The sequence below is a fragment of the Balaenoptera acutorostrata genome, chromosome 2 (assembly GCF_949987535.1).
Source record: "Balaenoptera acutorostrata chromosome 2, mBalAcu1.1, whole genome shotgun sequence".
Lineage (NCBI taxonomy): Eukaryota > Metazoa > Chordata > Mammalia > Artiodactyla > Balaenopteridae > Balaenoptera > Balaenoptera acutorostrata.
In genome coordinates, this window is record NC_080065.1 from 124,925,036 (window position 1) to 124,952,938 (window position 27,903).

Consider the following 27,903-nt stretch of genomic DNA (forward strand, 5'->3'; position numbering starts at 1 on the left):
GATGTACCTATTCACACTTTTGTTAATACTGTTTAGTGTCTTGTTTTGGAGGTTGGACTGTTCCAGGGAGATGCAAAAATCTGTTGGTGTTTGAATAGTTGTTCTAAGATGTAATCCCAGGCTTAAGAATTGGTTCTGTGTGTGTGGTTTTTTTTTTTAAACTTGAATTGTGTTTTCTATGCTTTGATTCATCACATGAGACAGTTTTGCAAGTATGTAGCAAGTCTTTTAGCATAATAAAATTTAACAGCTTGCTTGACGATTGGTCACCTGTCTTATAGAGATTGTCAGTATATAGGAAGACTGATTTAACTGTGGGTAGATTCATCATCTTGAGCTCCTTAGGTTAGTGTTGGAGAACTTGTGAAACAGAAACTGACTGTGCTTTAGAAGAGTGAAGAGTAAAGTCTGTGAGAAGTGTTATTTTTAAATTTCAAGGATTTACAGTTCTAGGTGAATAGTTTTTATATATTTCAAAACATCAGAGTATTAGAACTTAACCATATGCTACTTACTAAAAATAGTGCATGTGAGTTATTTGGGAGGGGGGGAGCACATAGTTTACAGGGTATAATGAGAAAAGGGATGTCTTTTTTACCTCTTTTTAAGGTCTTCATTGTCCTGCCACTTTAAGTAGCCCAGAAGCACACCAAGATAATGATATCACCGTTTGTTTATATCCCCATTTTCTCAAGCTTGGGACTATGGTACATGGTGATTAGGCCTATAGAAGAGTTCTTTAGGTTTCTAGTTTGGTATGTAGTTGTTAACTGAGGTGGAATTGGCTGGTGTAGATCCTGGTTATTCAAGTGCCAGGAAGGGAGCTCTTTTCTTAGCATTCCAGTATTTTCTTTGGAGCTTAGTGAGTGCTGGAATCTTTTGGCATAGATGCTCCACCATCTATCTATTAGCACATAGACTCTTCCCATCTACCTGGCTATGTGCCACACTTGTTTTGGAAACAGTATTGAAGAGCACTGACCACTGCTTCAGTAACTAAAAGGAGAGGTAATTTCAGATCCTGACAGAGACCCTGCATGGAGTCTAACCTGTCCTGACAACTTAGCTACCAGTGATCATCAGTTCCAGAAGCAAGAAACAGCTATTTGCCTGTTTTGCTTTTGGTACCATGTGTACCATGCTAATATTTTTGTCCCCTTACTTTCTACAGAAGTAGTCTTCTGGAAGAATTGTGATTTTCCTATCTTAACTCTGTCATTTACTCAACTATCTTCTACTTTGGCCTAACTGCTAAAATTTTAAACTTGTTCCTTGTTAGGTATATGATCCCGTGGCTGCAATATCAGTATATTACTGCCTTTCCAAGTGCCTTACTTCATTGAATCTAAGACGCTATTGGTTGAAAGACATACTACTAAGAAAGAAAAGGTATTGCCAGTTAAGCTGACATACCATTGATTGTAGTATGCAGTTTGATTTCAAGTATATTAAAAAAAAATCTTACAATTAATGAAAGATGGTATTATCTTTCTCTACGTACTTAAAATTACTGTGTGTAATTGTAACAGTCTATTCTTCGACAGATATTTACTGGGACTCCCCCTGGACCAGGGACTGTGCTGGAGGTCAGGTCCCTATTTGTCATTGGGTCGAGAGACATTAATAATCACACATATAATATAAACCATCCTGAGTTGCTAAGGCAACTTGCACTTTTCCATCGTAGTATTTAACAGGAAATGGAATGGAAATAGGGGAGAAGGGCTTCTAGGAGACCTGTCTCTAAGCACAACATTTACGTGAAGACTAAAGGTGCATGGAGTTGGGGTGGGGCGTGCAGAGTATTCTGGGCAAACTGTTCCTAGAGTCTTGGACTAGTTAAATTAAAAATTTAACTTTTAAAAATTAAAATTAAAAGCTAATTGATTAAGAAAAAAAGTTTTGAAATGAGTAAATGGTAGTTCATATAGGTAAGATGAGGTGTAGGAAAGGTTCTTGATCTTCAATAATGAATAAAGAATATTGTCTTTAATTATAACAGAACGTTTCCACCTAAGCGGTTGCTGCTGAAGTGCTCAAAAAAACGAACTCCTTGTTATCTGGTGTTATCCAGTCTCACTCAAAAACACCTATTCCATTCATGTTCAGTAATTAAATCTTAATATACTGTTTGTCACTATAGCCTTTCTCTTTCCTGACACTGTAGGTGATTAGGCTGAATTGGACTGGACTTCCCCTTGCAAGTTGTTTATGTGCTTTTGTTTATCATCTCATTTGCAAGTGTTTGAGCACCAATTCTGCTTGATACATACTGTGCTAGGCATTCATTCATCCACCCATTTAGACATTAGAGTGTCTCTTGTGTTCCAATCTAGGAAATGCAGTAAAGAATATGATATACCTTGTCTCTAACTGAAGGGATTTAGAATTAAGCATTCAAGGGGTAGATGCAAGGGTACACAGAAGTTTGGTAGTTGTGGATAAAATATTGATTGCAAGATATTACTATACCATACCATATATGATACTAGATTTGTATAGTATAGTTAATAAACAAAAAGCTGCTTGGAGAAAGAAGAAGTCCCTGGGGAATAAAAAAGAGTTTTTTTTTTTTTCATCCTAAAACTGTGTGAACAGTAATCTTTTTTTTTTTTTTTAACATCTTTATTGGAGTATAATTGCTTTACAATGGTGTGTTAGCAGTAATCTTTTTAATTGGAAGTGTTTAGTGTTGATGTTTTTTTTAAATTTTATTTTTAATATACAGTTTTGCCATTTATCTAAGGACTAAGATACCATTCTCTCCATTTTGTACGTAAACACCTTTCTTTTTTTTTTTAAAGCCTTTAAAATTTTTATGTATGTATGTATGTATGTATGTATGTATGTATGGCTGTGTTGGGTCTTCGTTGCTGCCCGCGGGCCCCCTCCTGCTGCGGCAAGCGAGGGCCATGCCTCATCACGGTGCGCGGGCCTCCCACCGCCGCGGCCCCTCCCACTGTGAAGCACAAGCTCCAGACGGGCAGGCTCAGTAGTTGTGGCCCACGGGCCCAGCCGCTGCGCGGCATGTGGGATCCCCCCAGACCAGGGCCCGAACCCGTGTCCCCCGCATCGGCAAGTGGACCCTCAACCACTGCGCCACCAGGGAAGCCCCTGTTGATGTGTTTTAAAACCATAACTGTGCTATTGTGAAGATAGATAGCAGTGAACTGGGGTCTAGCCTTTTTTTTTTTTTTTTTTTTAAGATTTTTAGAAATTTCATGTAATGTCTGAAACATTTATATTAACATATTTCCATACAAATAACCCAATGAAAGTTTAGTATTAGTTGTTTTGTTTGTTTTTTTATACTGCAGGTTCTTATTAGGCATCAGTTTTATACACATCCGTGTATACATGTCAATCCCAATCGCCCAATTCAGCACATCACCATCCCCACCTCATCGCAGTTTTCCCCCCTTGGTGTCCATATGTCCATTCTCTACATCTGTGTCTCAACTTCTGCCCTGCAAACTGGCTCATCTGTACCATTTTTCTACGTTCCACATACATGCATTAACATACGATATTTGTTTTTCTCTTTCTGACTTACTTCACTCTGTATGACAGTCTCTAGATCCATCCACTTCTCAACAAATGGCTCAATTTCGTTCCTTTTTATGGCTGAATAATATTCCATCGTATATATGTACCACAACTTCTTTATCCATTCGTCTGTTGATGGGCATTTAGGTTGCTTCCATGACCTGGCTATTGTAAATAGTGCTGCAATGAACATTCGGGTGCACGTGTCTTTTTGAATTACGGTTTTCTCTGGGTATATGCCCAGTAGTGGGATTGCTGGGTCATATGGTAATTCTATTTTTAGTTTTTTAAGGAACCTCCATATTGTTCTCCATAGTGGCTGTATCAATTTACATTCCCACCAACAGTGCAAGAGGGTTCCCTTTTCTCCACACCCTCTCCAGCATTTGTTGTTTGTAGATTTTCTGATGATGCCCATTCTAACAGGAGTGAGGTGATACCTCATTGTAGTTTTGATTTGCATTTCTCTAATAATTAGTGATGTTGAGCATCTTTTCATGTGCTTCGTGGCCGTCTGTATGTCTTCTTTGGAGAAATGTCTATTTAGGTCTTCTGCCCATTTTTGGATTGGGGTGTTTGTTTCTTTGATATTGAGCTGAATGAGCTGTTTATATATTTTGGAGATTAATCCTTTGTCCGTTGATTCATTTGCAAATATTTTCTCCCATTCTGAGGGTTGTCTTTTCGTCTTGTTTATGGTTTCCTTTGCTGTGCAAAAGCTTTGAAGTTTCATTAGGTCCCACTTGTTTATTTTTGTTTTTATTTCCATTACTCTAGGAGGTGGATCGAAAAAGATCTTGCTGTGATTTATGTCAAAGAGTGTTCTTCCTATGTTTTCCTCTGAGAGTTTTATAGTGTCCAGTCTTATATTTAGGTCTCTAATCCATTTTGAGTTTATTTTTGTGTATGGTGTTAGGGAGTATTCTAATTTCATTCTTTTACATGTGGCTGTCCAGTTTTCCCAGCACCACTTATTGAAGAGACTGTCTTTTCTCCATTGTATATCTTTGCCTCCTTTGTCATAGATTAGTTGACCATAGGTGCGTGGGTTAATCTCTGGGCTTTCTATCTTGTTCCATTGATCTATGTTTCTGTTTTTGTGCCAGTACCATATTGTCTTGATTACTGTAGCTTTGTAGTATAGTCTGAAGTCAGGGAGTCTGATTCCTCCAGCTCCATTTTTTTGCCTCAAGACTGCTTTGGCTATTCGGGGTCTTTTGTGTCTCCATACAAATTTTAAGATGATTTGTTCTAGCTCCGTAAAAAATGCCCTTGGTAATTTGATAGGGATTGCATTGAATCTGTAGATTGCTTTGGGTAGTATACTCATTTTCACAATGTTGATTCTTCCAATCCAAGAACATGGTATATCTCTCCATCTGTTGGTATCATCTTTAATTTCTTTCATCAGTGTCTTATAGTTTTCTGCATACAGGTCTTTTGTCTCCCTAGGTAGGTTTATTCCTAGGTATTTTATTCTTTTTGTTGCAATGGTAAATGGGAGTGTTTCCATAATTTCTCTTTCAGATTTTTCATCATTAGTGTATAGGAATGCAAGAGATTTCTGTGCATTAATTTTGTAACCTGCAACTTTACCATATTCATTAATTAGCTCTAGCAGTTTTCTGGTGGCAGTTTTAGGATTCTCTATGTATAGTATCATGTCATCCGCAAACAGTGACAGTTTTACTTCTTCTTTTCCAATTTGTATTCCTTTTATTTCTTTTTCTTCTCTGATTGCCGTGGCTAGGACTTCCAGAACTATGTTGAATAATAGTGGTGAGAGTGGACATCCTTGTCTCGTTCCTGATCTTAGAGGAAATGCTTTCAGTTTTTCACCATTGAGAATGATGTTTGCTGTGGGTTTGTCATATATGGCCTTTATTATGTTGAGGTAGGTTCCCTCTATGCCCACTTTCTGGAGAGTTTTTATCATAAATGGGTGTTGAATTTTGTCAAAAGCTTTTTCTGCATCTATTGAGATGATCATATGGTTTTTATTCTTCAATTTGTTAATATGGTGTATCACATTGATTGATTTGCGTATATTGAAGAATCCTTGCATCCCTGGGATAAATCCCACTTGATCGTGGTGTATGATCCTTTTAATGTGTTGTTGGATTCTGTTTGCTAGTATTTTGTTGAGGATTTTTGCATCTATATTCATCAGTGATATTGGTCTGTAATTTTCTTTTTTTGTAGTGTCTTTGTCTGGTTTTGGTATCAGGGTGATGGTGGCCTCATAGAATGAGTTTGGGAGAGTTCCTTCCTCTGCAATTTTTTGGAAGAGTTTGAGAAGGATGGGTGTTAGCTCTTCTCTAAATGTTTGATAGAATTCACCTGTGAAGCCATCTGGTCCTGGACTTTTGTTTGTTGGAAGATTTTTAATCACAGTTTCAATTTCATTACTTGTGATTGGTCTGTTGATATTTTCTGTTTCTTCCTGGTTCAGTCTTGGAAGGTTATACCTTTCTAAGAATTTGTCCATTTCTTCCAGGTTGTCCATTTTATTGGCATAAAGTTGCTTGTAGTAGTCTCTTAGGATGTTTTGTATTTCTGCGGTGTCTGTTGTAACTTCTCCTTTTTCATTTCTGATTTTATTGATTTGAGTCCTCTCCCTCTTTTTCTTGATGAGTCTGGCTAATGGCTTATCAATTTTGTTTATCTTCTCAAAGAACCAACTTTTAGTTTTATTGATCTTTGCTATTGTTTTCTTTGTTTCTATTTCATTTATTTCTGTTCTGATCTTTATGATTTCTTTCCTTCTGCTAACTTTGGGTTTTGTTTGTTCTTCTTTCTCTAGTTTCTTTAGGTGTAAAGTTAGATTGTTTACTTGAGATTTTTCTTGTTTCTTTAGGTAGGCTTGTATAGCTATAAACTTCCCTCTTAGAACCGCTTTTGCTGCATCCCATAGGTTTTCGGTCGTCGTGTTTTCATTGTCATTTGTCTCTAGGTATTTTTTTATTTCCTGTTTGATTTCTTCAGTGATCTCTTGGTTATTTAGTAACGTATTGTTTAGCCTCCATGTGTTTGTCTTTTTTACGTTTTTTTCCCTGTAATTCATTTCTAATCTCATAGCGTTGTGGTCAGAAAAGATGCTTGATATGATTTCAATTTTCTTAAATTTACTGAGGCTTGATTTGTGACCCAAGATGTGATCTATCCTGGAGAATGTTCCGTGTGCACTTGAGAAGAACGTGTAATCTGCCGTTTTTGGATGGAATGTCCTATATATATCAATTAAATCTATCTGGTCTATTGTGTCATTTAAAGCTTCTGTTTCCTTATTTATTTTCATTTTGGATGATCTGTCCATTGGTGTAAGTGAGGTGTTAAAGTCCCCCACTATTATTGTGTTACTGTCGATTTCCTCTTTTATAGCTGTTAGCAGTTGCCTTATGTATTGAGGTGCTCCTATGTTGGGTGCATATATATTTATAATTGTTATATCTTCTTCTTGGATTGATCCCTGGATCATTATGTAGTGTCCTTCCTTGTCTCTTGTAACATTCTTTATTTTAAAGTCTATTTTATCTGATATGAGTATAGCTACTCCAGCTTTCTTTTGATTTCCATTTGCATGGAATATCTTTTTCCATCCCCTCACTTTCAGTCTGTATGTGTCCCTAGGTCTGAAGTGGGTCTCTTGTAGACAGCATATATATGGGTCTTGTTTTTGTATCCATTCAGCCAGTCTATGTCTTTTGGTTGGGGCATTTAATCCATTCACGTTTAAGGTAATTATCGATATGTATGTTCCTATGACCATTTTCTTAATTGTTTTGGGTTTGTTTTTGTAGGTCCTTTTCTTCTCTTGTGTTTCCCCCTTAGAGAAGTTCCTTTAGCATTTGTTGTAGAGCTGGTTTGGTGGTGCTGAATTCTCTTAGCTTTTGCTTGTCTGTAAAGCTTTTGATTTCTCCATCAAATCTAAATGAGATCCTTGCTGGGTAGAGTAATCTTGGTTGTAGGTTCTTCCCTTTCATCACTTTAAGTATTTCATGCCACTCCCTTCTGGCTTGCAGAGTTTCTGCTGAGAAATCAGCTGTTAACCTTATGGGGGTTCCCTTGTATGTTATTTGTCGTTTTTCCCTTGCTGCTTTCAATAATTTTTCTTTGTCTTTAATTTTTGCCACTTTGATTACTATGTGTCTCGGCGTGTTTCTCCTTGGGTTTATTCTGTATGGGACTCTCTGCGCTTCCTGGACTTGGGTGGCTATTTCCTTTCCCATGTTAGGGAAGTTTTCGATTATAATCTCTTCAAATATTTTCTCTGGTCCTTTCTCTCTCTCTTCTCCTTCTGGGACCCCTATAATGCGAATGTTGTTGCGTTTAATGTTGTCCCAGAGGTCTCTTAGGCTGTCTTCATTTCTTTTTATTCTTTTTTCTTTAGTCTGTTCCGCAGCAGTGAATTCCACCATTCTGTCTTCCAGGTCACTTATCCGTTCTTCTGCCTCAGTTATTCTGCTATTGATTCCTTCTAGTGTAGTTTTCATTTCAGTTATTGTATTGGTCATCTCTGTTTGTTTGTTCTTTAATTCTTCTAGGTCTTTGTTAATCATTTCTTGCATCTTCTCAATCTTTGCCTCCATTCTTATTCCGAGGTCCTGGATCATCTTCACTATCATTATTCTGAATTCTTTTTCTGGAAGGTTGCCTATCTCCACTTCATTTAGTTGTTTTTCTGGGGTTTTTTCTTGTTCCTTCATCTGGTACATAGCCCTCTGCCTTTTCATCTTCTCTGTCTTTCTGTAACTGTGGTTTTTGGTCCACAGGCTGCAGGATTGTAGTTTTTCTTGCTTCTGTTGTCTGCCCTCTGGTGGTTGAGGCTATCTAAGAGGCTTGATGGGAGGCTCTGGTGGTGGGTAGAGCTGACTGTTGCTGTGGCGGTCAGAGCTCCGTAAAACCTTAATCCACTTGACTGTTGATGGGTGGGGCTGGGTTCCCTCCCTGTTGCTGTGGCGATCAGAGCCCAGTAAAACCTTAATCCACTTGACTGTTGATGGGTGGGGCTGGGTTCCCTCCCTGTTGGTTGTTTTGCCTGAGGCAACCCAACACTGGAGCCTACCCGTGCTCTTTGGTGGGGTTAATGGCAGACTCTGGGAGGGCTCACGCCAAGGAGAACTTCCCAGGACCTCTGCTGCCAGTGTCCTTATCCCCACGGTGAAACAGAGCCACCACTCGCCTCTGCAGGAGACCCCCCAACACCAGCAGGTACGTCTGGTTCAGTCTCCCCCAGGGTCACTGCTCCTTCCCCTGGGTCCCGATGCACACATTACTTTGTGTGTGCCCTCCAAGAGTGGGGTCTCTGTTTCCCCCAGTCCTGTCACAGTCCTGCAATCAATTCCCACTAGACTTCAAAGTCTGATTCTCTAGGAATTCCTCCTCCCTTTGCCGGACCCCCAGGTTGGGAAGCCTGAGGTGGGGCTCAGAACCTTCACTCCAGTGGGTGGACTTCTGTGGTATAAGTGTTCGCCAGTCTGTGAGTCACCCACCCAGCAGTTATGGGATTTGATTTTACTCTGATTGCGCCCCTCCTACCGTCTCACTGTGGCTTCTCCTCTGTCCTTGGACGTGGGGTGTCCTCCTTGGTGAAGTCCAGGGTCTTCCTGTCAATGATTGTCCAGCAGCCAGTTGTGATTCTGGTGCTCTCGCAAGAGGGAGTGAGAGCACGTCCTTCTACTCCGCCATCTTGGTTAATCTCCCCGGGTCTAGCCTTTTTAAGACATTTTTTTAAATAGGTCTTTATTGGAGTATAATTGCTTCACAATACTGTGTTATTTTCTGTTGCACAACAAAGCGAATCAGCCATATGGATACACATGTCCCCATATCCCCTCCCTCTTGAGCCTCCCTCCCATCCTCCCTATCCTACCCCTCTAGGTCATCGCAAAGCACCGAACTGATCTCCCTGTGCCATGCTGCTGCTTCCCACCAGCCAACATTTTATATTCGGTAGTGTATATATGTTGATGCTACTCTCACTTCGCCCCAGCTTTGCCCTCCCACCCTATGTCATCAAGTCCATTCTCTATGTCTGCCTCTTTATTCCTGCCATGCAACTAGGTTCATCAGTACCTTTTTTTTTTTTTAGATTCCATATATATATGCATTAGCATGCAGTATTTGTTTTTCTCTTTCTGACTTACTTCACTCTGTATGACAGACTCTAGGTCCATCCACCTCACTACAAATAACTCAATTTCGTTTCTTTTTATGGCTGAGTAATACTCCATTGTATATATGTGCCACATCTTCTTTATCCATTCATCTGTCGATGGACACTTAGGTTGCTTCCATGTCCTGGCTATTGTAAATAGAGCTGCAGTGAACATTGTGGTACATGACTCTTTTTGAATTATGGTTTTCTCAGGTTATATGCCCAGTAGTGGGATTGCTGGGTCATATGGTAGTTCTATTTTTAGTTTTTTAAGGAACCTCCATACTGTTTTCCATAGTGTTGTATCAATTTACATTCCCACCAACAGTGTAGGAGGGTTCCCATTTCACCACACCCTTTCCAGCATTTATTGTATCTAGCTTTTTTGATAATGGCCATTCTGACCAGCATGAGGTGATACCTCATTGTAGTTTTGATTTGCATTTCTCTAATAATTAGTGATGTTGAGCATCTTTTCATGTGCCTCTTGGCCATCTGTATGTCTTCCATGGTGAAATGTCTATTTAGGTCTTCTGCCCATTTTTTAACTGGGTTGTTTGTTTTTTTGATATTGAGTTCCATGAGCTGTTTGTATATTTTGGAGATTAATCCTTTGTCTCTTTCATTTGCAAATATTTTCTCCCATTCTGAGGGTTGTCTTTTTGTCTTATTTATGGTTTCCTTTGTTGTGCAAAAGCTTTTAAGTTTAATTAAGTCCCGTTTATTTTTGTTTTTATTTGTTACTCTAGGAGATGGGTCAAAAAAGACCTTGCTGTGGTTTATGTCAAAGAGTGTTTTTCCTATGTTTTCCTCTAAAGGTTTTATAGTGTCTGGTCTTACACTTAAGCGTTTAATCCATTTGGAGTTTATTTTTGTATATGGTGTTAGGTAGTGTTCTAATTTCATTCTTTTACATGTAGCTGTCTAGTTTTCCCAACACCACTTATTGAAGAGGCTGTCTTTCTCCATTGTATGTTCTTGCCTCCTTTGTCATAAATTAGGTGCCCATATGTGCATGGGTTTATCTCTGGGCATTCTATCCTGTACCATTGATCTATATTTCTGTTTTTGTGCCAGTACCACACTGTAGCTGATTACTGTAGCTTTGTGGTATAGTTTGAAGTTGGGGAGCCTGATTCCTCCAACTCTGTTTTTCTTTCTCAGTATTGCTTTGGCTGTTCGGGGTCTTTTGTGTTTCCATACAAATTGTAAGATTTTGTTCTAATTCTGTGAAGAATGCCATTGGTAGTTTGCTAGGGATTGCACTGAATCCGTAGGTTGCTTTAGGTAGTATAGTCATTTGCACAATATTGATTCTTCCATTCCAAGAACGTGGTATATTTCTCCATCTGTTTATGTCATCTTTCATTTTTTCCATCAGTGTTTTATAGTTTTCTGAGTACAAGTCTTTTGAGGCAGGTTTATTCCTAGGTATTTTATTCTTTTTGTTGCAGTGGTAAATGGGAGTGTTTCCTTAATTTCTCTTTCTGATTTTTCGTTGTTGGTGTATAGGAATGCCAGAGATTTCTGTGCATTAATTTTGTATCCTGCAACCTTACCAAATTCATTGATTAGTTCTAGTAGTTTTCTGGTGGCATCTTTAGGATTTTCTATGTATAGTATCATGTCATCGGCAAATAGTGACAGTTTTACTTCTTCTTTTCCAATTTGTATCCCTTTTATTTCTTTTTCTTCTCTGATTGCCGTGGCTAGGACTTCCAAAACTGTGTTGAATAAGAGTGGTGAGAGTGGACATCCTTGTCTTGTTCCTGATCCTAGTGGAAATGCTTTCAGTTTTTCACCATTGAGTATGATGCTCACTGTGGGTTTGTCATATATGGCCTTTATTATGTTAAGGTAGGTTCCTGCTATGCCCATTTTCTGGAGAGTTTTTATCATAAATCGGTTTTGAATTTTGTCAAAAGCTTTTTCTGCATCTATTGAGATGATCATATGATTTTTATTCTTCAATTTGTTAATATGGTGTATCACATTGATTGATTTGCATATACTGAAGAATCCTTGCATCCCTGGGATAAATCCCACTTGATCGTGGTGTATGAGCCTTTTAATGTGTTGTTGGATTCTGTTTGCTAGTATTTTGTCGAGGATTTTTGCATCTATATTCTTCAATGATATTGGTCTATAATTTTCTTTTTTTGTGGTATCTTTGTCTGGTTTTGGTATCAGTGTGACGGTGGCTTCGTAGAATGAATTTGGGAGTGTTTCTCCCTCTGCAGTTTTTTGGAAGAGTTTGAGAAGAATAGGTGTTAAGCTCTTCTCTAAATGTTTGATAGAATTCGCCTGGGAAGCCATCTGGTCCTGGACTTTCGTTTGTTGTAAGATTTTTAATTACAGTTTTAATTTCATTACTTGTGATAGGTCTGTTTATATTTTCTAATTCTTCCTGGTTCAGTCTTGGAAAATTGTACCTTTCCAAGAATTTGTCCATTTCTTTGTGGTTGTCCATTTTATTGGCATATAGTTGTTTGTAGTAGTCTCTTATAATCCTTTGTACTTCTGTAGTGTCAGTTGTGATTTCTCCTTTTTCATTTCTAATTTTATTGATTTGTATCCTCTCCCTTTTTTTCTTGATGAGTCTGGGTAAGGGTTTATCAATTTTGTTTATCTTCTCAAAGAACCAGCTTTTAGTTTTATTGATCTTTGCTATTAGTTTTATTGATCTTTGCTATTGTTTTCTTTGTTTCAATTTCATTTATTTCTGCTCTGATCTTGATTTCTTTCCTTCTACTGACTTTGGGTTTTCTTTGTTCTTCTTTCTCTAGTTGTTTTAAGTGTAGGGTTAGATTGTTTATTTGAGATTTTTCTTGTTTCTTTTTTTATTTTATTTTAATTTTATTTATTTATTTTTGGCTGTGTTGGGTCTTCGTTTCTCTGTGAGGGCTTTCTCTAGTTGCGGCAAGCAGGGGCCACTCTTCATCGTGGTGCACGGGCCTCTCACTATTGCGGCCTCTCTCGTTGCGGAGCACAGGCTCCAGACGCGCAGGCTCAGTAGTTGTGGCTCACGGGCCTAGTAGCTCCGCGGCATGTGGGATCTTCCGAGACCAGGGCTCGAACCCGTGTCCCCTGCATTGGCAGGCAGATTCTCAACCACTGCGCCACCAGGGAAGCCTGAGATTTTTCTTGTTTCTTGAGGTGAGATTGAATTGCTATAAACTTCCCTCTTAAACTGCTTTTGCTGTGTCCCATAGGTTTTGGGTCATCATGTTTTTGTTGTCATTTGTTTCTATGTATTTTTTTATTTCTTCTTTGATTTCTTCAGTAATCTTTTGGTTATTTTGTAGCACACTGTTTAACCTCCATGTATTTGTGTTTTTTACAGTTTTTTTCCTGTAATTGATTTCCAATCTCATAGCGTTGTGGTCAGAAAAGATGCTTGATATGATTTCAATTTTCTTAAAGTTTCTGAGGCTTGATTTGTGACCCAAAATGTGATCTATCTTGGAGAATGTTGCATGTGCACTTGAGAAGAAAGTGTATTCTTCCACTTTTGGGTGGAATGTTCTATAAATATCTATTAGATCTATCTGGTCTATTGTGTCATTTAAAGCTTGTGTTTCCTTATTTATTTTCTGTTTGGATGATCTGTCCATTGGTGTAAGTGGGGTGTTACAGTCCCCTACTATTATTGTGTTACTGTCGATTTTTCCTTTCATGGTTGTTAGCGTTTGCCTTATGTATTGCGGTGCTCCTATGTTGGGTGCATAAACATTTATAATTGTTATATCTTCTTCTTGCATTGATCCTTTGATCATTATGTAGTGTCCCTCCCTATCCCTTGTAGCAGTCTTTATTTTAAAGTCTATTTTATTTGATACGAGTATTGCTACTCCAGCTTTCTTTTGATTTACATTTGTGTGGAATATCTTTTTCCATCCCTTCACTTTCAGTCTGTATGTGTCCCTAGGTCTGAAGTGGGTCTCTGTAGACAGCATATATATGGGTGTTGTTTTTGTATCCTTTCAGCCAGTCTATGTCTTTTGGTTGGGGCATTTAATCCATTTACATTCAAGGTGATTATTGATATGTATGTTCCTATTACCATTTTCTAATTGTTTTGGGTTTGTTTTTGTGGGTCTTTTTCTTCTCTTTTGTTTCCCGCTTAGAGAAGTTTCTTTAGCATTCGTTGTAAAGCTGATTTGGTGATGCTGAATTCTCTTAGCTTTTGTTTGTCTGAAAAGCTTTTGAGTTCTCCATCAAATCTGCATGAGATCCTTGTTGGGTAGAGTAATCTTGGTTGTAGATTTTTCTGTTTCATCACTTTAAGTATATCCTACCACTCCCTTCTGGCCTGCAGAGTTTCCACTGAAAAATCAGCCGATAACCTTATGGGGATTCCTTTGTATGTTATTTTTTTGTTTTTCCCTTGCTGCTTTTAATATTTTTTCTTTGAATTTAATTTTTGTTAGTTTGATTAATATGTGTCTTGGTGTGGTTTTCCTGTATGGGACTCTCAGTGCTTCCTGGACTTGGGTGACTATTTCCTTTCCCATGGTAGGGAAGTTTTCCACTATAATCTCTTCAAATATCTTCTCAGACCCTTTCTTTTTCTCTTCTTCTTCTGGGACCCCTATAATTGGAATATTGGTGAGTTTAGTGTTGTCCCAGAGGTCTCTGAGATTGTCTTCAATTCTTCTCATTCTTTTTTTTTTTATTTTGCTCCTTGGAAGTTATTTCCACCATTTTGTCTTCCAGCTCACTTATTCGTTTTTCTGCCTCGGTTATTCTGTTATTGATTCCTTCTAGTGTGTTTTTCATTTGTTATTGTGTTGTTCATCTCTGTTTGTTTGTTCTTTAGTTCTTCTAGACCTTTGTTAAACATTTCTTGTATTTTCTCAATCTGTGCTTCCATTCTATTTCCGAGATTCTGGATCATCTTTACTATCATTACTCTGAATTCTTTTTCAGGTAGATTTCCTATTTCCTTTTCATTTATTTGGTCTTGAAGGTTTTTGCCTTGCTCTTTCATCTGTGACACATTTTTTTTGCCGTCTCATTTTTTTTTTTTTAATGAGTGGGATTGTGTTCCTGTTTTACTGGTTGTTTGACCTGAGGCTTCCAGCACTGGAGTTTGTAGGCTATTGGGTAGGGCTGGGTCTTGGTGCTGAGATGAGGAACTCTGTGAGACCTCACTCCAGTGAATATTCCCTGGGGTCTGAGGTTCTCTGTTAGTCCAGTGGTTCGGACTCGGAGCTCCCACTGCAGGAGCTTTCCCCCGAACCCAGGGTCGCGAATCAAGATCCCACAAGGCAGGTGGGGTGGCAAAAAAAGAGAGAGGGAGAGAGACACTTCTCTAGTGGTGCAGTGGTTAAGAATCCACTTGCCAAAGCAGGGGACATGGGTTTGAGCCCCGGTCTGGGAAGATCCCACATGCCGCGGAGCCACAAAGCCCGTGCACCACAGCTACTGAGCCTGCGCTCTAGAGCCCATGAGCCACAAATAGTGAAACCCGCAGGCCTAGAGCCCATGCTCTGCAACAAGAGAAGCCATGACAATGAGAAGCCCGCGCACCACAACGAAGAGCAGCCCCCGCTCCCGCAGCTAGAGAAAGCCTGCATGCAGCAACAAAGACCCAATGCAGACAAAAATAAATTTAAAAAAGAGAAAGAGATAGAAAAATAACAAAGTAAAAAATAAAATTAGACTAGGAAACTAACAGATATGTTAGAAAGAATGTGAAAATAAAAATATAAAAAAATATATATATATAGATGAATCAACAACCGGAAGGTACATCAGTACCACAATAGTAAGAAAGAGGAGGAAGGAAAGGAAAAAAAGGCGGGGGGGGGGGCCTTAGCTGTGGAGAGTGGGGCTTAAGCAAGGGTGAGGTTTGTGTGGTGGGCGGGGCCAATGCTCAGGACCCACAGGGCTGGAAAAGGTGCTGGGGGCTGTGGGGGATGGGGCTTAGGCTCAAGGAACAGAAGGGGCCCAGGCCTGCCCCCCAGCCCAGTCTCAGAGGGCAGGGGACCTCACCTGGGAGCTAGCAGGCTTCCTGGGCTCGAGAGGGCAGGGCAAACGCCTTCCTCTCCTCTTCTGCTCCTCCAGTCTGGGGTCTGGGAGGGCCCCTCCCACCTGCCTCCACTGATCTCCCCAGCCTCCCTCCTATGCCCCCAAGGACCCATGTGGCCTGGAGGGCAGGGGATCGGCCTGGGAGCTCAGCAGGCTCCCCTGGCCCGAGTGGGTGGGGCAATTGCCCTCCGTTCCTCTCCCGCTCCTCCTGGATGGCCCCTCCCGCCTGCCACTCCTGATCTCCCCAGCCTCCTTCCTATGCCCCCAGGACCCACGTGGCCTAGGTGGCGCTTTAGATAGGGAAGGAAGCAGCTTGGGAGCTCAGTAGGCTCCCCTGCCCGAGTGGGCCAGGTGATCGCCCTCTGCTCCTCTCCTGCTCTTCCCAGAGAGTCCCTCCCACCTGCCTCTCCTGATCTCCCTGGCCTCAGGGGCACTGATCTTGTCTGACCTCCACTTCTCCTCCCCGCTGGGTCCCCCTAGTCCTACCCATTCACTTCGGGGTTCCTCCCATCTCCTTGGGGGTCAGAGTCCCCCACCAGCGGCCAGTAGATGCCCTAGTTGTGGAGAGACGCTAACTCCACATCTTTCCACACTGCCATCTTCACTTCTTCCTTGACAATTTTTAACTTCAGGTTCATAATTAGGTTGATTATATCCATTGTCAGAATTTCATATTGGTTTCTGCTTTGTGAAACTTTAAATGTGCCAAAACAAATATGAATCCCTTATAACTCAGATGTAATTTATTTTATAGAAATATCAGGGAATTCGCTGGCGGTACAGTGGTTAGGACGCAGTGCTTTCACTGCCGGGCTGGGGTTCATCCCCTGCTCGGGGAACTAAGATCCCGCAAGCGGGCCCAGCCAAAAAAAAGAAAGAAAGAAAGAAATACCATATAAGTCTGAACTCACAGCTTCTTTCCTATAGTTGAGTTTTCCCACTTGCAGAATAGTGATAGACCTCATTATACTCTGACTTCCTGACTCCAGCCTCCTTTCCTCCCCTACCCCTGCCCCTTTCCCTTTATTCAAGTGTAGCCCTGGTTGTGTAATTAAAGTCAATAATGAGTCTAAAGAAAGAATTTTCTTTGAAATTTTGTAATTCTTTTAATTCCTTGTTTTACCTTAGGGTAATCAGGATCTCCTTTGTTACATAGAATTTTAGATCATATTGACTTTATATGTATAAGTACAATAAGGTTACCTTGCTTAGCTTTCCTTTCTAGGTTGTGATATGAGTAGTATAAGCTTTCAGTATTTGAACATTTTGTAGTACAACAGATAGGATTATATAAATGACAAATATTGCTAATATCTTTATGTAGCATATCATTTCCCTTTTAAAAGATATGTTCTTTGTGAGAAAAGTGCTTTTCCCCCTTTTTATCTAGAAAAAATGTTTTAAGCCAGAGACACATCAGCTATCTATTTGATCACTACGAAGCTATCAAGCTGTCGACATTGTCACACAAATAGCACTTGTAAGGATTTCCTGGAACTTGGCAAAAGTAACTTAAAAAAACAACAGAAAAAACCCTTCTCCAGAAATTAATAGAATCATGTAATCGCCTTAGAAAGGGCATTTATGTTGTATTAACCATATCTGAAAAGCTACTCATAATGAGCTTTCTCTTGCTATAAACATTCTCTTAAAACATTTTGAACAGGGCTTCCCTGGTGGCGCAGTGGTTGAGAACCTGCCTGCTAATGCAGGGGACACGGGTTCGAGCCCTGGTCTGGGAAAGATCCCACATGCTGTGGAGCAACTAGGCCCGTGAGCCATAACTACTGAGCCTGCGCGTCTGGAGCCTGTGCTCTGCAACAAGAGAGGCCGCGATAGTGAGGAGGCCCGCGCACTGCGATGAAGAGTGGCCCCCGCTTGCTGCAACTAGAGAAAGCCCTCGCACAGAAACGAAGACCCAACACTGCCAAAAAATATATATATAAATATAAATAAATAAATAAATAAATAAATAAAAGGTTACTATTAAAAAAAACATTTTGAACAGAACATTATGAATGTATTTAAAACCACTGAACTATATGCTTTAAAATGGGTAAGATGGTAAATTTTATGTTTGTGTATTTTACCACACACAAAAAAAACCACACTGAAGTAATTTATAGTCCAGATGTGAGAGACAAGGTGTAGATAACTTTAGGACAGTGTTAGCCATGTTGTGTAGATTTCTCTATGTCATGCTTAAAATTCTTTTATTCTACAACAATAATATTTCTTTGGGATAAAAAGTGTTCTTGATTCCTTCAGACTTATGTCAGACTTTCCCACGGGCGTTAGGCATTTTGTGAGAATAAAATCTTGGGCAGGGAACGGGGCGTTGGAAGAATGGGCCAAGGAAGGAAGCAAAGCCTGCTTCTGTGTCCAAACAATAGTGTTTTCTTTATGCAGGACTTCTTTAGAACCTTGAATATTCTTATAAGTATGTGGATTATAACATTTCCCAAACTTATTTGACCCCTAAATCTATAACCAAACCATGCTATTTTAGTTTAACTTCCTAGTTTTATAGATGTGAAAGTTCTGATCTGGAGAAGTTGAATGACTTGCTTAAAGTTACCTAAGAGCAGAATAATGAGAAAACGTCAAAGGATATATATATATATATATATATATATATATATATATATATATATATATGTTCTAAACATAAATACAAGTTTTCTTTTTGTTGTTGTTTTGTTTTGTTTAATATTTATTTATTTATTTGGCTGCACCGGATCTTAATTGCAGCACGTGGGATCTTTAGTTGTGGAGTGTGAACTCTTAATGCGGCACATGGGATCTATTTCCCTGACCGGGAATAGAACCCAGGCCGCCCCCCCCCACCCTGCATTGGGAGCATGGAGTCTTAGCCACTGGACTACCAGGGAAGTCCCATCGAAGGATATTAAGACTTGGAAAAACTGAATTCTGCCTGTTGCCCCTGCTAATATCAGCAAGAACATAAACAGATTGTAGAATAACCATTATAATCCTTATGGAAACTTATTTTCATTAACATAATTACACATGAAATGGTTAGTTTCCAATATTTATAGAAAGGTTGTCAAATGGTGGTGAATGAAGGTTTAGATGGAAGATAGTGTCTATCACGTTCATTTCTATGTTCTTAGATGTTGGCAGATGAATTGGCCTCCTGGTTAAGCATGTTCTAGGGATAATTTTCCCTTCTCTAGGCAATGATCAGGTTTGCCTGTGTGTATGGATTGAGGAAATAATTTTTTAAAACCCATACATAATAAAAGGCATCGGTGCATGGTTAAAAAGGGGAAGGGGTACTTGTTATTTAAGTCAAAGAAGTGTTTAGCTTGAAAAACTCATGTGTATACAAGAATGTGTGTACAAATATTTACCAAAACATTGTAATAGTGAAAAATAGGAAACAAATGTCCATCACCTAAAGAAAGGAAACATTATGGTTTAGACACCCACTAGCAAAATGAACAGCAGTAAAAAGGAATAAACTATAAACTAGATCCTCATGGAAAAATATCTTACTATGTTGAGGGAAAAGCAAAGTATAGAAGAATACATGCCATGTAACACATTTTAAATAAAAGTTTAAAAACATGATAACAAAGCTACGTTGTTTATGGACACATAGAAAAGTATAGAAGTATGCAAGAGAATGGTAAACACTAAATTCAGGGTAATCATTACTTTGGAGAGGAAAACAAAGGGGACTTCTTAAAGATCCAGAGTTGATACGACAATGTTTAGATTGGGCAAAGCTGGGTCATAGGTTTGTGCTGGGTATTTTCTATACTTTTAGTTGACTTGAATTTTTTTAAAAGAGTACAGACTTTAATCTCAAATAAGGTTACCACTTCTGCTTATACTGAGTTCAGGGAAAGATTGGTATTAATACATGTTTCCATCAATTTGTCTGTCTTTAAAATAGAAGGCAACATTATTAAGAGGGAAATAGAAAATATTAGAGTGCCAGATTCTATAATTTGATATTTTCAGAAATTAATTATAATGATTTTCTTTCAAACTCATGTAGGATAACTGAGTTACTACTAATATTTCCTAAGTTTTAAAATTTTGTAATTTTAAATACTCGAGCAGTTAATTTTTAAATACTAGCTTCAAGTATTATGCTGGACACATAAGTTAACATTTCTGTTGCAACCCTGGTAAGATAGGAGTGTGGCAGGGAGAATGCAGTACTATTGTAATGACAGACTGCTTCCCTTCAGTGTGTCTTGAAAACGTGGAACACACCTTATCTTTCTAAGTCTCACCCCCCCCCTTTTTTTTAATTAATTAATTTTTGAATTTTTGGCTGTGTTGGGTCTTCGTTGCTGTGCGCCGGCTTTCTCTAGTTGCAGTGAGCGGGGGCTACTCTTCGTTGCGGTGCGCGGGCTTCTCATTGTTGTGGCTTCTCTTGTTGTGGAGCACGGGCTCTAGGCGCGCAGGCTTCAGTAGTTGTGGCACGTGTCTCACCCCTTTCTTGATTTCTTCATTTTGTGCTATCATGTTGTCCTTCACCTTCCCTTCACTTTCAGTTTTGCTGGTAGTGAGTTTTCTAGCGTTGTCTTCTGTCTCTGATGCTTAATTTGTCAAACATAAAGGCAGTCAGGATTTAGTGTACATCATAATTTCCTGGGGGACTTGTTAAAATGCACATTGTTAGGCTACACTGCAGAGTTTCTGATTCAGTAGTTCTGGTTGGAGCCTGAGAATTTGCATTTCTAATAAGTTTTCTTGTGATAATGGTGCTGCTGTGCCAGGACCTCATTTTTGAGAACTACTGCTTATCTAGCTGTTCTTTCTTTGCAGTTCATTCATCTTAAAGGAGGTTCAGCTTGATTTCCTGGGCAACATAGTTTTTCAGACATTCTAACTTGTACATTTCTAGTATTTTTAGATTCAGACTAAAAAGGCATGATATGGTAGAACATGTACAGTAGAACACCATGTCCTTACTCTAATTACTAATTACATGTTTTCCTTGGGTTGGATACTTTGTATCTTTTTTAAAAAATAAAATTGGGGATTGGTCTAGATGATCTCTTCTGGTGTTGAATCATAATTTCTGCTTAAATCTTCTCATATCCTGATTATCACCACCAAAGATCCTTGATTTGTACAGCAAAATTTAGAACTATTAAAAATTGACTTTGAAGCCAATTTTCTGTGAAAGTAACTATAACCTCTCATTTTCCCATCTTGTTTCTCTCACCATATGCCATAGGGTAAAGACCAAAATGGTGAAACAAATCTGTATTCCATGCAATCTGTATTTTGCTTCATAATTGTTAAGACTGGGGAAAGAGGTTTTTTAAAAATAGCTAATAATAGCATTAATTTTTACCAACTAATGACCTATTTGAGTACTTAAGGATACAGTGAAAGGAAACTCTACATATCCCTTGCAGGACCCCCTCCCCACAGAGCTAGGAAGTTTCCTTTCTTTCTTTCTTCTTCCCCCCCAACCCGCACCCTGCATTCCCTGCAGTGGAAGCGTGGAGTCTTAACCACTGGAGCACCAGGGAAGTCCCAGGAAGTTTCCTTTCTTTTTGCTATAGTGCTATGATACAGAAATATCTGAGGCTCAGAGGCTTTAGCGTTCTGTTTTCTTTAATAGTGGTCCCTTTTAAAGAAGGGGTAATCCTTTGGAAAGTAGGTATTCTTAAGGAGTCATATAAGGCATTATAATCATTCCTGTGTATCTCTTCATTGGATTTCATATTCCTGAGCCAAAAAAGGTAGTAGTAGGAAATGTATTTAAAAGTTTGGCTAGAGAATGGACTTGAGGATACGGGGAGGGGGAAGGGTAAGCTGGGACAAAATGAGACAGTGGCATGGACATACATACACTACCAAACGTAAAATAGATAGCTAGTGGGAAGCAGCCGCATAGCACAGGGAGATCAGCTCGGTGCTTTGTGACCACCTAGAGGGGTGGGAAAGGGAGGGTGGGAAGGAGGGAGATGCAAGAGTGAAGAGATATGGGGACATATGTGTATGTATAACTGATTCACTTTGTTATAAAGCAGAAACTAACACACCATTGTAAAGCAATTATACTCCAATAAAGATGTTAAAAAAAAAGTTAAAAAAAAATAATAAATAAAATATAAAAGTTTGGGGACTTCCCTAGTGGTCCAGTGGTTAAGACTCCACACTTCCACTGCAGGGGGCACGGGTTCATTTGATCTCTGGTCAGGGAACTAATATCCCGCATGCTGTGGGGCACGGCCAAAAAAAAAAAAGTTTGTAGTGAATTAAACCTTACTTGAAAATAATTAAATTAATTGGTATAAGGTTTTGGGGCTGTTTGAAGTAAGATAAACACTTGGGAAAGTTGCAGAGAATCAAAATTGTTTATAACCCTTAATCTTTAAAAATAACAGTTCTGCTGTATACCTATAAACAAGGGGAGTGTACACTGTCAAAGAAAAAAATTTTAATTGAGAACTATTTAGTAATATCCAGTTTATTCCCAAAATAAGACCTTTATTTTAATTTTTTTAGATTTCAAAGAAAGATTATAAAATCTTTTTAGAAATTTAGGATTCTGTCAAAGTTCCCTCCCTGTTTTTTTCTAAATTTAATTATATATACTTTATTTCTCTATTGTTCTTTCTATAGAGAAGTTTTTCAATAAACGGGAAAATTCCTTGGTTTTGGGTTTTGTCTTAGCCCTACTCTCAATCCCAGTAATGTATAATTTGCTATATGATATACAAGACAAATCTGAATACTATTTCTTTTGGAATAAGTCAAGGAAATTAATGTATAGGTATAAAGGCATATGATAAAGCCAGCTGTTAAACAAAAAATAGCGTGATGTGTTAGGGTATTTCTTTCTGCCCAAGTGATCTGTCTAGATCAGTGCCTTTATTTAATTTCAGGATTCATCTTTGTTTTGTTTTTGGCCACGCCACTCGGCTTGCAGGATCTCAGTTCCTTGGGCCACGGCAGTGAAAGTCTGGAATCCTAATCACTAGGCCACCAGGGAACTCCCTTCAGTTTTCATCTTAATGCAGGCACATCAAATTTTGTAGCTTCTGTGTTTATTCAGTCTAACTGGCTTTTCACTATTTTGAAATGAGATGGTCACAGCTTTTAATAGCTATTTTATTTTAATCCAAGTTTATAGTCAGAACTGGTAAGTTATTTTATTTATTTTTATAGATTTATTTAATTTTTTAATTTTTTGGCTGCATTGGGTCTTCCGTTGCTGTGCGCGGGCTTTCTCTGGTTGCAGCGAGTGGGGGCTACTCTGTTGCAGTGCGAGGGCTTCTCATTGCAGTGCCTTCTCTTGTGGAGGAGCACAGACTCCAGGCACACAGTCTTCAGTAGCTGTGACGCACAGGCTTAGTTGCTCCGCAGCATGTGGGATCTTCCTGGACCAGGGCTCGAACCCGTATCCCCTGCATTGGAAGGTGGATTCTTAACCACTGCGCCACCAGGGAAGCCCCTGGTAATTTATTTTTCAAATAGGCAATAAATACACTTGTTAAAAGGTATAAAAGGAATACATATAGTTCCTATTCTCACCCCCAAAACAGGCTTTCCTTCTGAAGGCAAATACTGTGAACTAATTTCTTATGTATTCTTCAGAGATGTTTTATGCATATACAAAGATGAATGGATATATGCTTTTTTAGTAAACAACTTTGATATATATTATATACAATAAAATTTGACAATTTTAAGTATACAGTTTGAGTTTTAATAAATATATACACAGTTTTGTGGTCCCTATGAAAATCATGATATAGAATATTTCCATAACCCCCCAAATTTTCCTCATGTCCCTTTGCAGTTCAGTCCCCTCCAGCTCTCTCTAGCCCCTGAAACTATTGGTCTGCTTTCTGTCACTATAAATTTACCTTTTCTAGAATGCATATCAATTGAATCATACAGAATATAGTCTTTTTATGTCTGACTGATTTCACTTAACATTATGCCTTTGAGATTCATCCATATGAGTGCCTTGAACCAAGGAAGTGTTGAATGAGTATGTTAATTGTTTATTAGCTTAAGTTTGGGTTAAGGTTTTTTTAATTAATTATATCATACTGGCTCATGAAGTGGACTGATGGATTTTTAATGGCTCAAATTTTTTTCCTTTCAGTTTTGTTGAGATGTAATTGACATACTATATAAGTTTAAGATGTTCAGCATAATGATTTGACTTACATATATCATGAAATGATCACCATGGTAAGTTTAGTGAATATCCATCATCTCACAGATACAAAATAAAAGGTAAAGAAAAAAATTTTTTTCCTTGTAATGAGAACTCTTAGGATTTATTCTCTTAAGAACTTTCATGTATAACATACAGCAGTGTTGGGACTTCCCTGGTGGTCCAGTGGTAAAGAATCTGCCTTCCAATGCAGGGGATGCTGGTTCGATCCCTGGTTGGGGAACTAAGATCCCACATGCCGAGGGACACCTAAGCCTGTGTGCTGCAACTGCTGAGCCCACATGTTCTGGAACCCACGCGCCACAACTAGAGAGAAAAAAAACCTGCATGTTACAACTAGAGAGAAGCCCACGCACCACAACGAAGAGCCCGAGCGCTGCAACTAAGACCCGACGCAGCCAAAAATATAAATAAGATAAATAAAATATTTTTTTTAAATACAGCAGTGTTAATTATATTTATCATGATGTACATTTACATACCTAGTACTTATTTATCTTATAACTGGAAATTTGTACCTTTTGACTAACTCACCACCTCCCCTCACCTCTGATAAACAAATCTTATCTCTTTTTCTATGAGTTTGTTTGTTTGTTTTTGAAGTATAGTTGACCCACAACACTATGTTAGTTTCTGGTGCACAATATAGTGATTTGATATTTCTGTACATTACAAAGTGATCACCATCTGATGAATCTTATATTCAGCTTAGATAAATGTTAGTCAGAAGTAGATTAACTTTTTATTTCAAATCAAGCAAGCATTCTTAGTTACAGTGACTTTTATTACAAACATTTGGGAATAGGAACTGTACAGTAGGTTGTTTTTTGTTTGTTTGTTTTCCTCCTTGAGATGGGCAAGGAATCTCTGTTGTAGAGAAATACAAAATCACCAAATTGAGATACGGAAGAAAGTAAATATTGTTAAATCTTTATTTCAACCCCAGCCCTTTAAAAAACAAAACAGAACTTTATTTCTATACTTTATGCTTTGTCCTCCGAGCTTACAGGTAGGATAAAACAGGATAACTGATGTACCCAAATGGCTGGCTGAATAAGTTAACTCAGAAGAAGGGACTTACAGAAATATCTATGTGTTGCAAGTTAAAAAGTTACTTATGTAACTCATTAATAAGATTTGAGATAGTTTTTATTGTACTTTTAATAGATTTTACTGTTTTTACTGTTCTAGTTTTAACATATAATTAAAACTAGTCCTCCCTCAGAGCTTGTTTTTATCTCAAATACCAAGTCAAGGGAAAAGGGAATGTAGTATGATTTCCTGCTTGTGGTTTTTCAGGCATCTCCACGCAGTAACAAATCTCAAGTTTGTGGGTTCTTGTGTTAAAATAGCTAAGAAGCTGGCATCTGGTTGTGGAGCATTACTACAAGTAGTTCCATCTCTGATTACAAAACTTTATGATGGGTTATATTCAGCCAGCCTTTGTAATATATCCTTTTTAAAGTTTTTCTACTATCTTTGAAACCTTGGTAGTGGATATGAGCTGAAAAAATATCAGCATCTTATCAGATGGTTACGTGTAATTTGGAACATTTATGACTTAAAGAGTTTGTCTCAAGTATAACCTAATGGTTTTGAGGTACAAAAACCAGCCTATGGGGACTTCCCCTGGTGGCGCAGTGGGTAAGACTCCGCCTGCCAATGCAGGGGACACGGGTTCCATCCCTGGTCTGGGAAGATGCCACATGTCGTGGAGCAACTAAGCCCATGTGCCACAACTACTGAGCCTGCGCTCCAGAGCCTGCATGCCACAACTATTGAAGCCTGCATGCCTAGAGCCCATGCTCCGCAGCAAGAGAAGTCACCGCAGTGAGAAGCCCACGCACTGCAACGAAGAGTAGCCCCCACTCGCCGCAACTAGAGAAAGCCCGCGCACAGCAACAAAGACCCACCGCAGCCAAAAAAATAAAATCTTTAAAAAAAAAAAAAGCCGTTGATCTTTTTTGAAAACTAATAAGTTTTTACTTAAAAACAGTTTTTGTGGTTCTTTAGTACGATACATGTTTACCTTCCTTATATTTAATACCTACTAAACTCCAAACAAAGCAAAAATGATTATTTTATAAACATATATTTGCATTCAAGAATCCCAAATAATGAAATCCCAAAGATTTCATTAATCTACCCTTCTCTGACTTTATTTTTTTTTTTTTTTTTTATTTTTTTAAATTATTTAATTATTTATTTATTTTTGGCTGTGTTGGGTCTTCGTTTCTGTGCGAGGGCTTTCTCTAGTTGCGGCAGGTGGGGGCCACTCTTCATCGCGGTGCGCGGGCCTCTCACTATCGCGGCCCCTCTTGCTGCGGAGCACAGGCTCCAGATGCACAGGCTCAGCAATTGTGGCTCACGGGCCTAGTCGCTCCGCGGCATGTGGGATCTTCCCAGACCAGGGCTCGAACCCGTGTCCCCTGCATTGGCAGGCAGATTCTCAACCACTGCGCCACCAGGGAAGCCCCCTTCTCTGACTTTAGAAGGAGTGCTCCTAAAAGAGCTTTACTGGTGGGATAGAGAATGTTGGTAACAGTGACAATTTTATTAATGGATAAAAGTTATATTTATGTTGAATACATTTCTTTTTTCTCTCCTTCTTAAGGAATTGAACGACCTGGCGCGGGACCCCCCAGCACAGTGTTCAGCAGGTCCCGTTGGAGATGATAGTAAGTATGTAAAAGGAATGATAGAGTGAAACATAAAACAGCATAACAATCTGCCTCTGGGGAACTCTGGGACTGATAAATATACATCTCTTAAGGTTATTTTGTGTGAAGAGATAATTATGCAGTAGGGAAGAGGCAGTATTTACCTTTACTTGCCCATGAAAGGTGCAGTTTTATGTGTATCCCATCATCTTCTGTACTGTTTATTACATTTTGAACCTCTTCTGCCAGACATTGTCTGTGTAGTTGTCCTGGCTCCTCCTTATCTGTCCTTTGTCCCTTCTGGGTATTTACTTGAGTCAAAATATTTGAGCTTTTACCTACAGCAAGCTACTGTTCTTTCAGTAAGATAATACTAAAGATGATGGGGGGATAATGTGTGTGTATGTGTCTATGTGTATGTATGTATGTGGGTCTGTGTCTGTCTTTCTATTGACTCATACTCATGAAGACAGCTACAATTTATTTTTAATGTCCAGTTTATCTCCTTAATCCTGTCTGAAATAATCTATACTTATCATCCATGTTGGATAATAATTTTGCTTTTGTTCCACTTGGTCTCAACACAGCTTTTTCCCCTTATACCATCTTTCATCCTTTTTAAAATGGAGGATATTTGAAGAGGCTGTGCCTTGTAACACAAAACTAATTCACACACACAAAATGCAACATTTAGCAAATAGGGGGAAAAATGGAATATACTTGGAGTATACTTGGAAACATTTGTGTAAGAGAAGTATATAGATTAAGACAAAAAAATAAATGAGGTTATATTAGCTTGTGTGTAAATTAATTTTTTCCTTGTTTTTCTTAGATTGCTGTTTTGGTCTCCTAAATCCTTAAGAACCAAAGCAAAGCCCTTGTACAAGGACTGCTTTATAGATAAAACAGATGTTATAAATTATAAGACTAAGTACTTGTGATGAAAAATCCCATTTATGGTATGTTTAGACCTGTCCAGTATGAGTAACTATAGTATTTGATACCAAACAGGACAGGACAAGTACTTAAACACACATTATCTCATTTACGCCTCACAATTCTTTTAGGTCATTGGGATAGAAATTGTAAACTATTTTAGAGAAGAATCTGGTGAGAGGCTTGTGGAGGTTCCGGAAGTGGACTCATTCTCAGGTTTTCTGATTCTACTTTTGTCACTCCACGGTTATCATATAATCCATCTGCATCAGTGTGGTCATTCAATTGAAAGAGTGTTTTTATTTCAGGTAAATTCCTCAAAGTTGAGAGTGGCTGATTTTTAATTAAAAGCATTAGAAGTCTGGGGATTAGATTTCATTTTT

General features: G+C 38.7%; 1 protein-coding gene across 2 annotated transcripts in view; it reads left to right on the plus strand.

The window, feature by feature from the left end:
* Positions 1-27,903, plus strand: part of UBE2D2 (ubiquitin conjugating enzyme E2 D2) — a 65,224-nt gene that overhangs the window by 21,105 nt on the left and 16,216 nt on the right. For both annotated transcript variants that reach the window (XM_057540545.1, XM_057540546.1), the window contains exon 3: positions 26,539-26,602. In XM_057540545.1, coding sequence (XP_057396528.1) covers positions 26,539-26,602 — 64 coding nt within the window. The remainder of the gene's footprint in view (positions 1-26,538; positions 26,603-27,903) is intronic.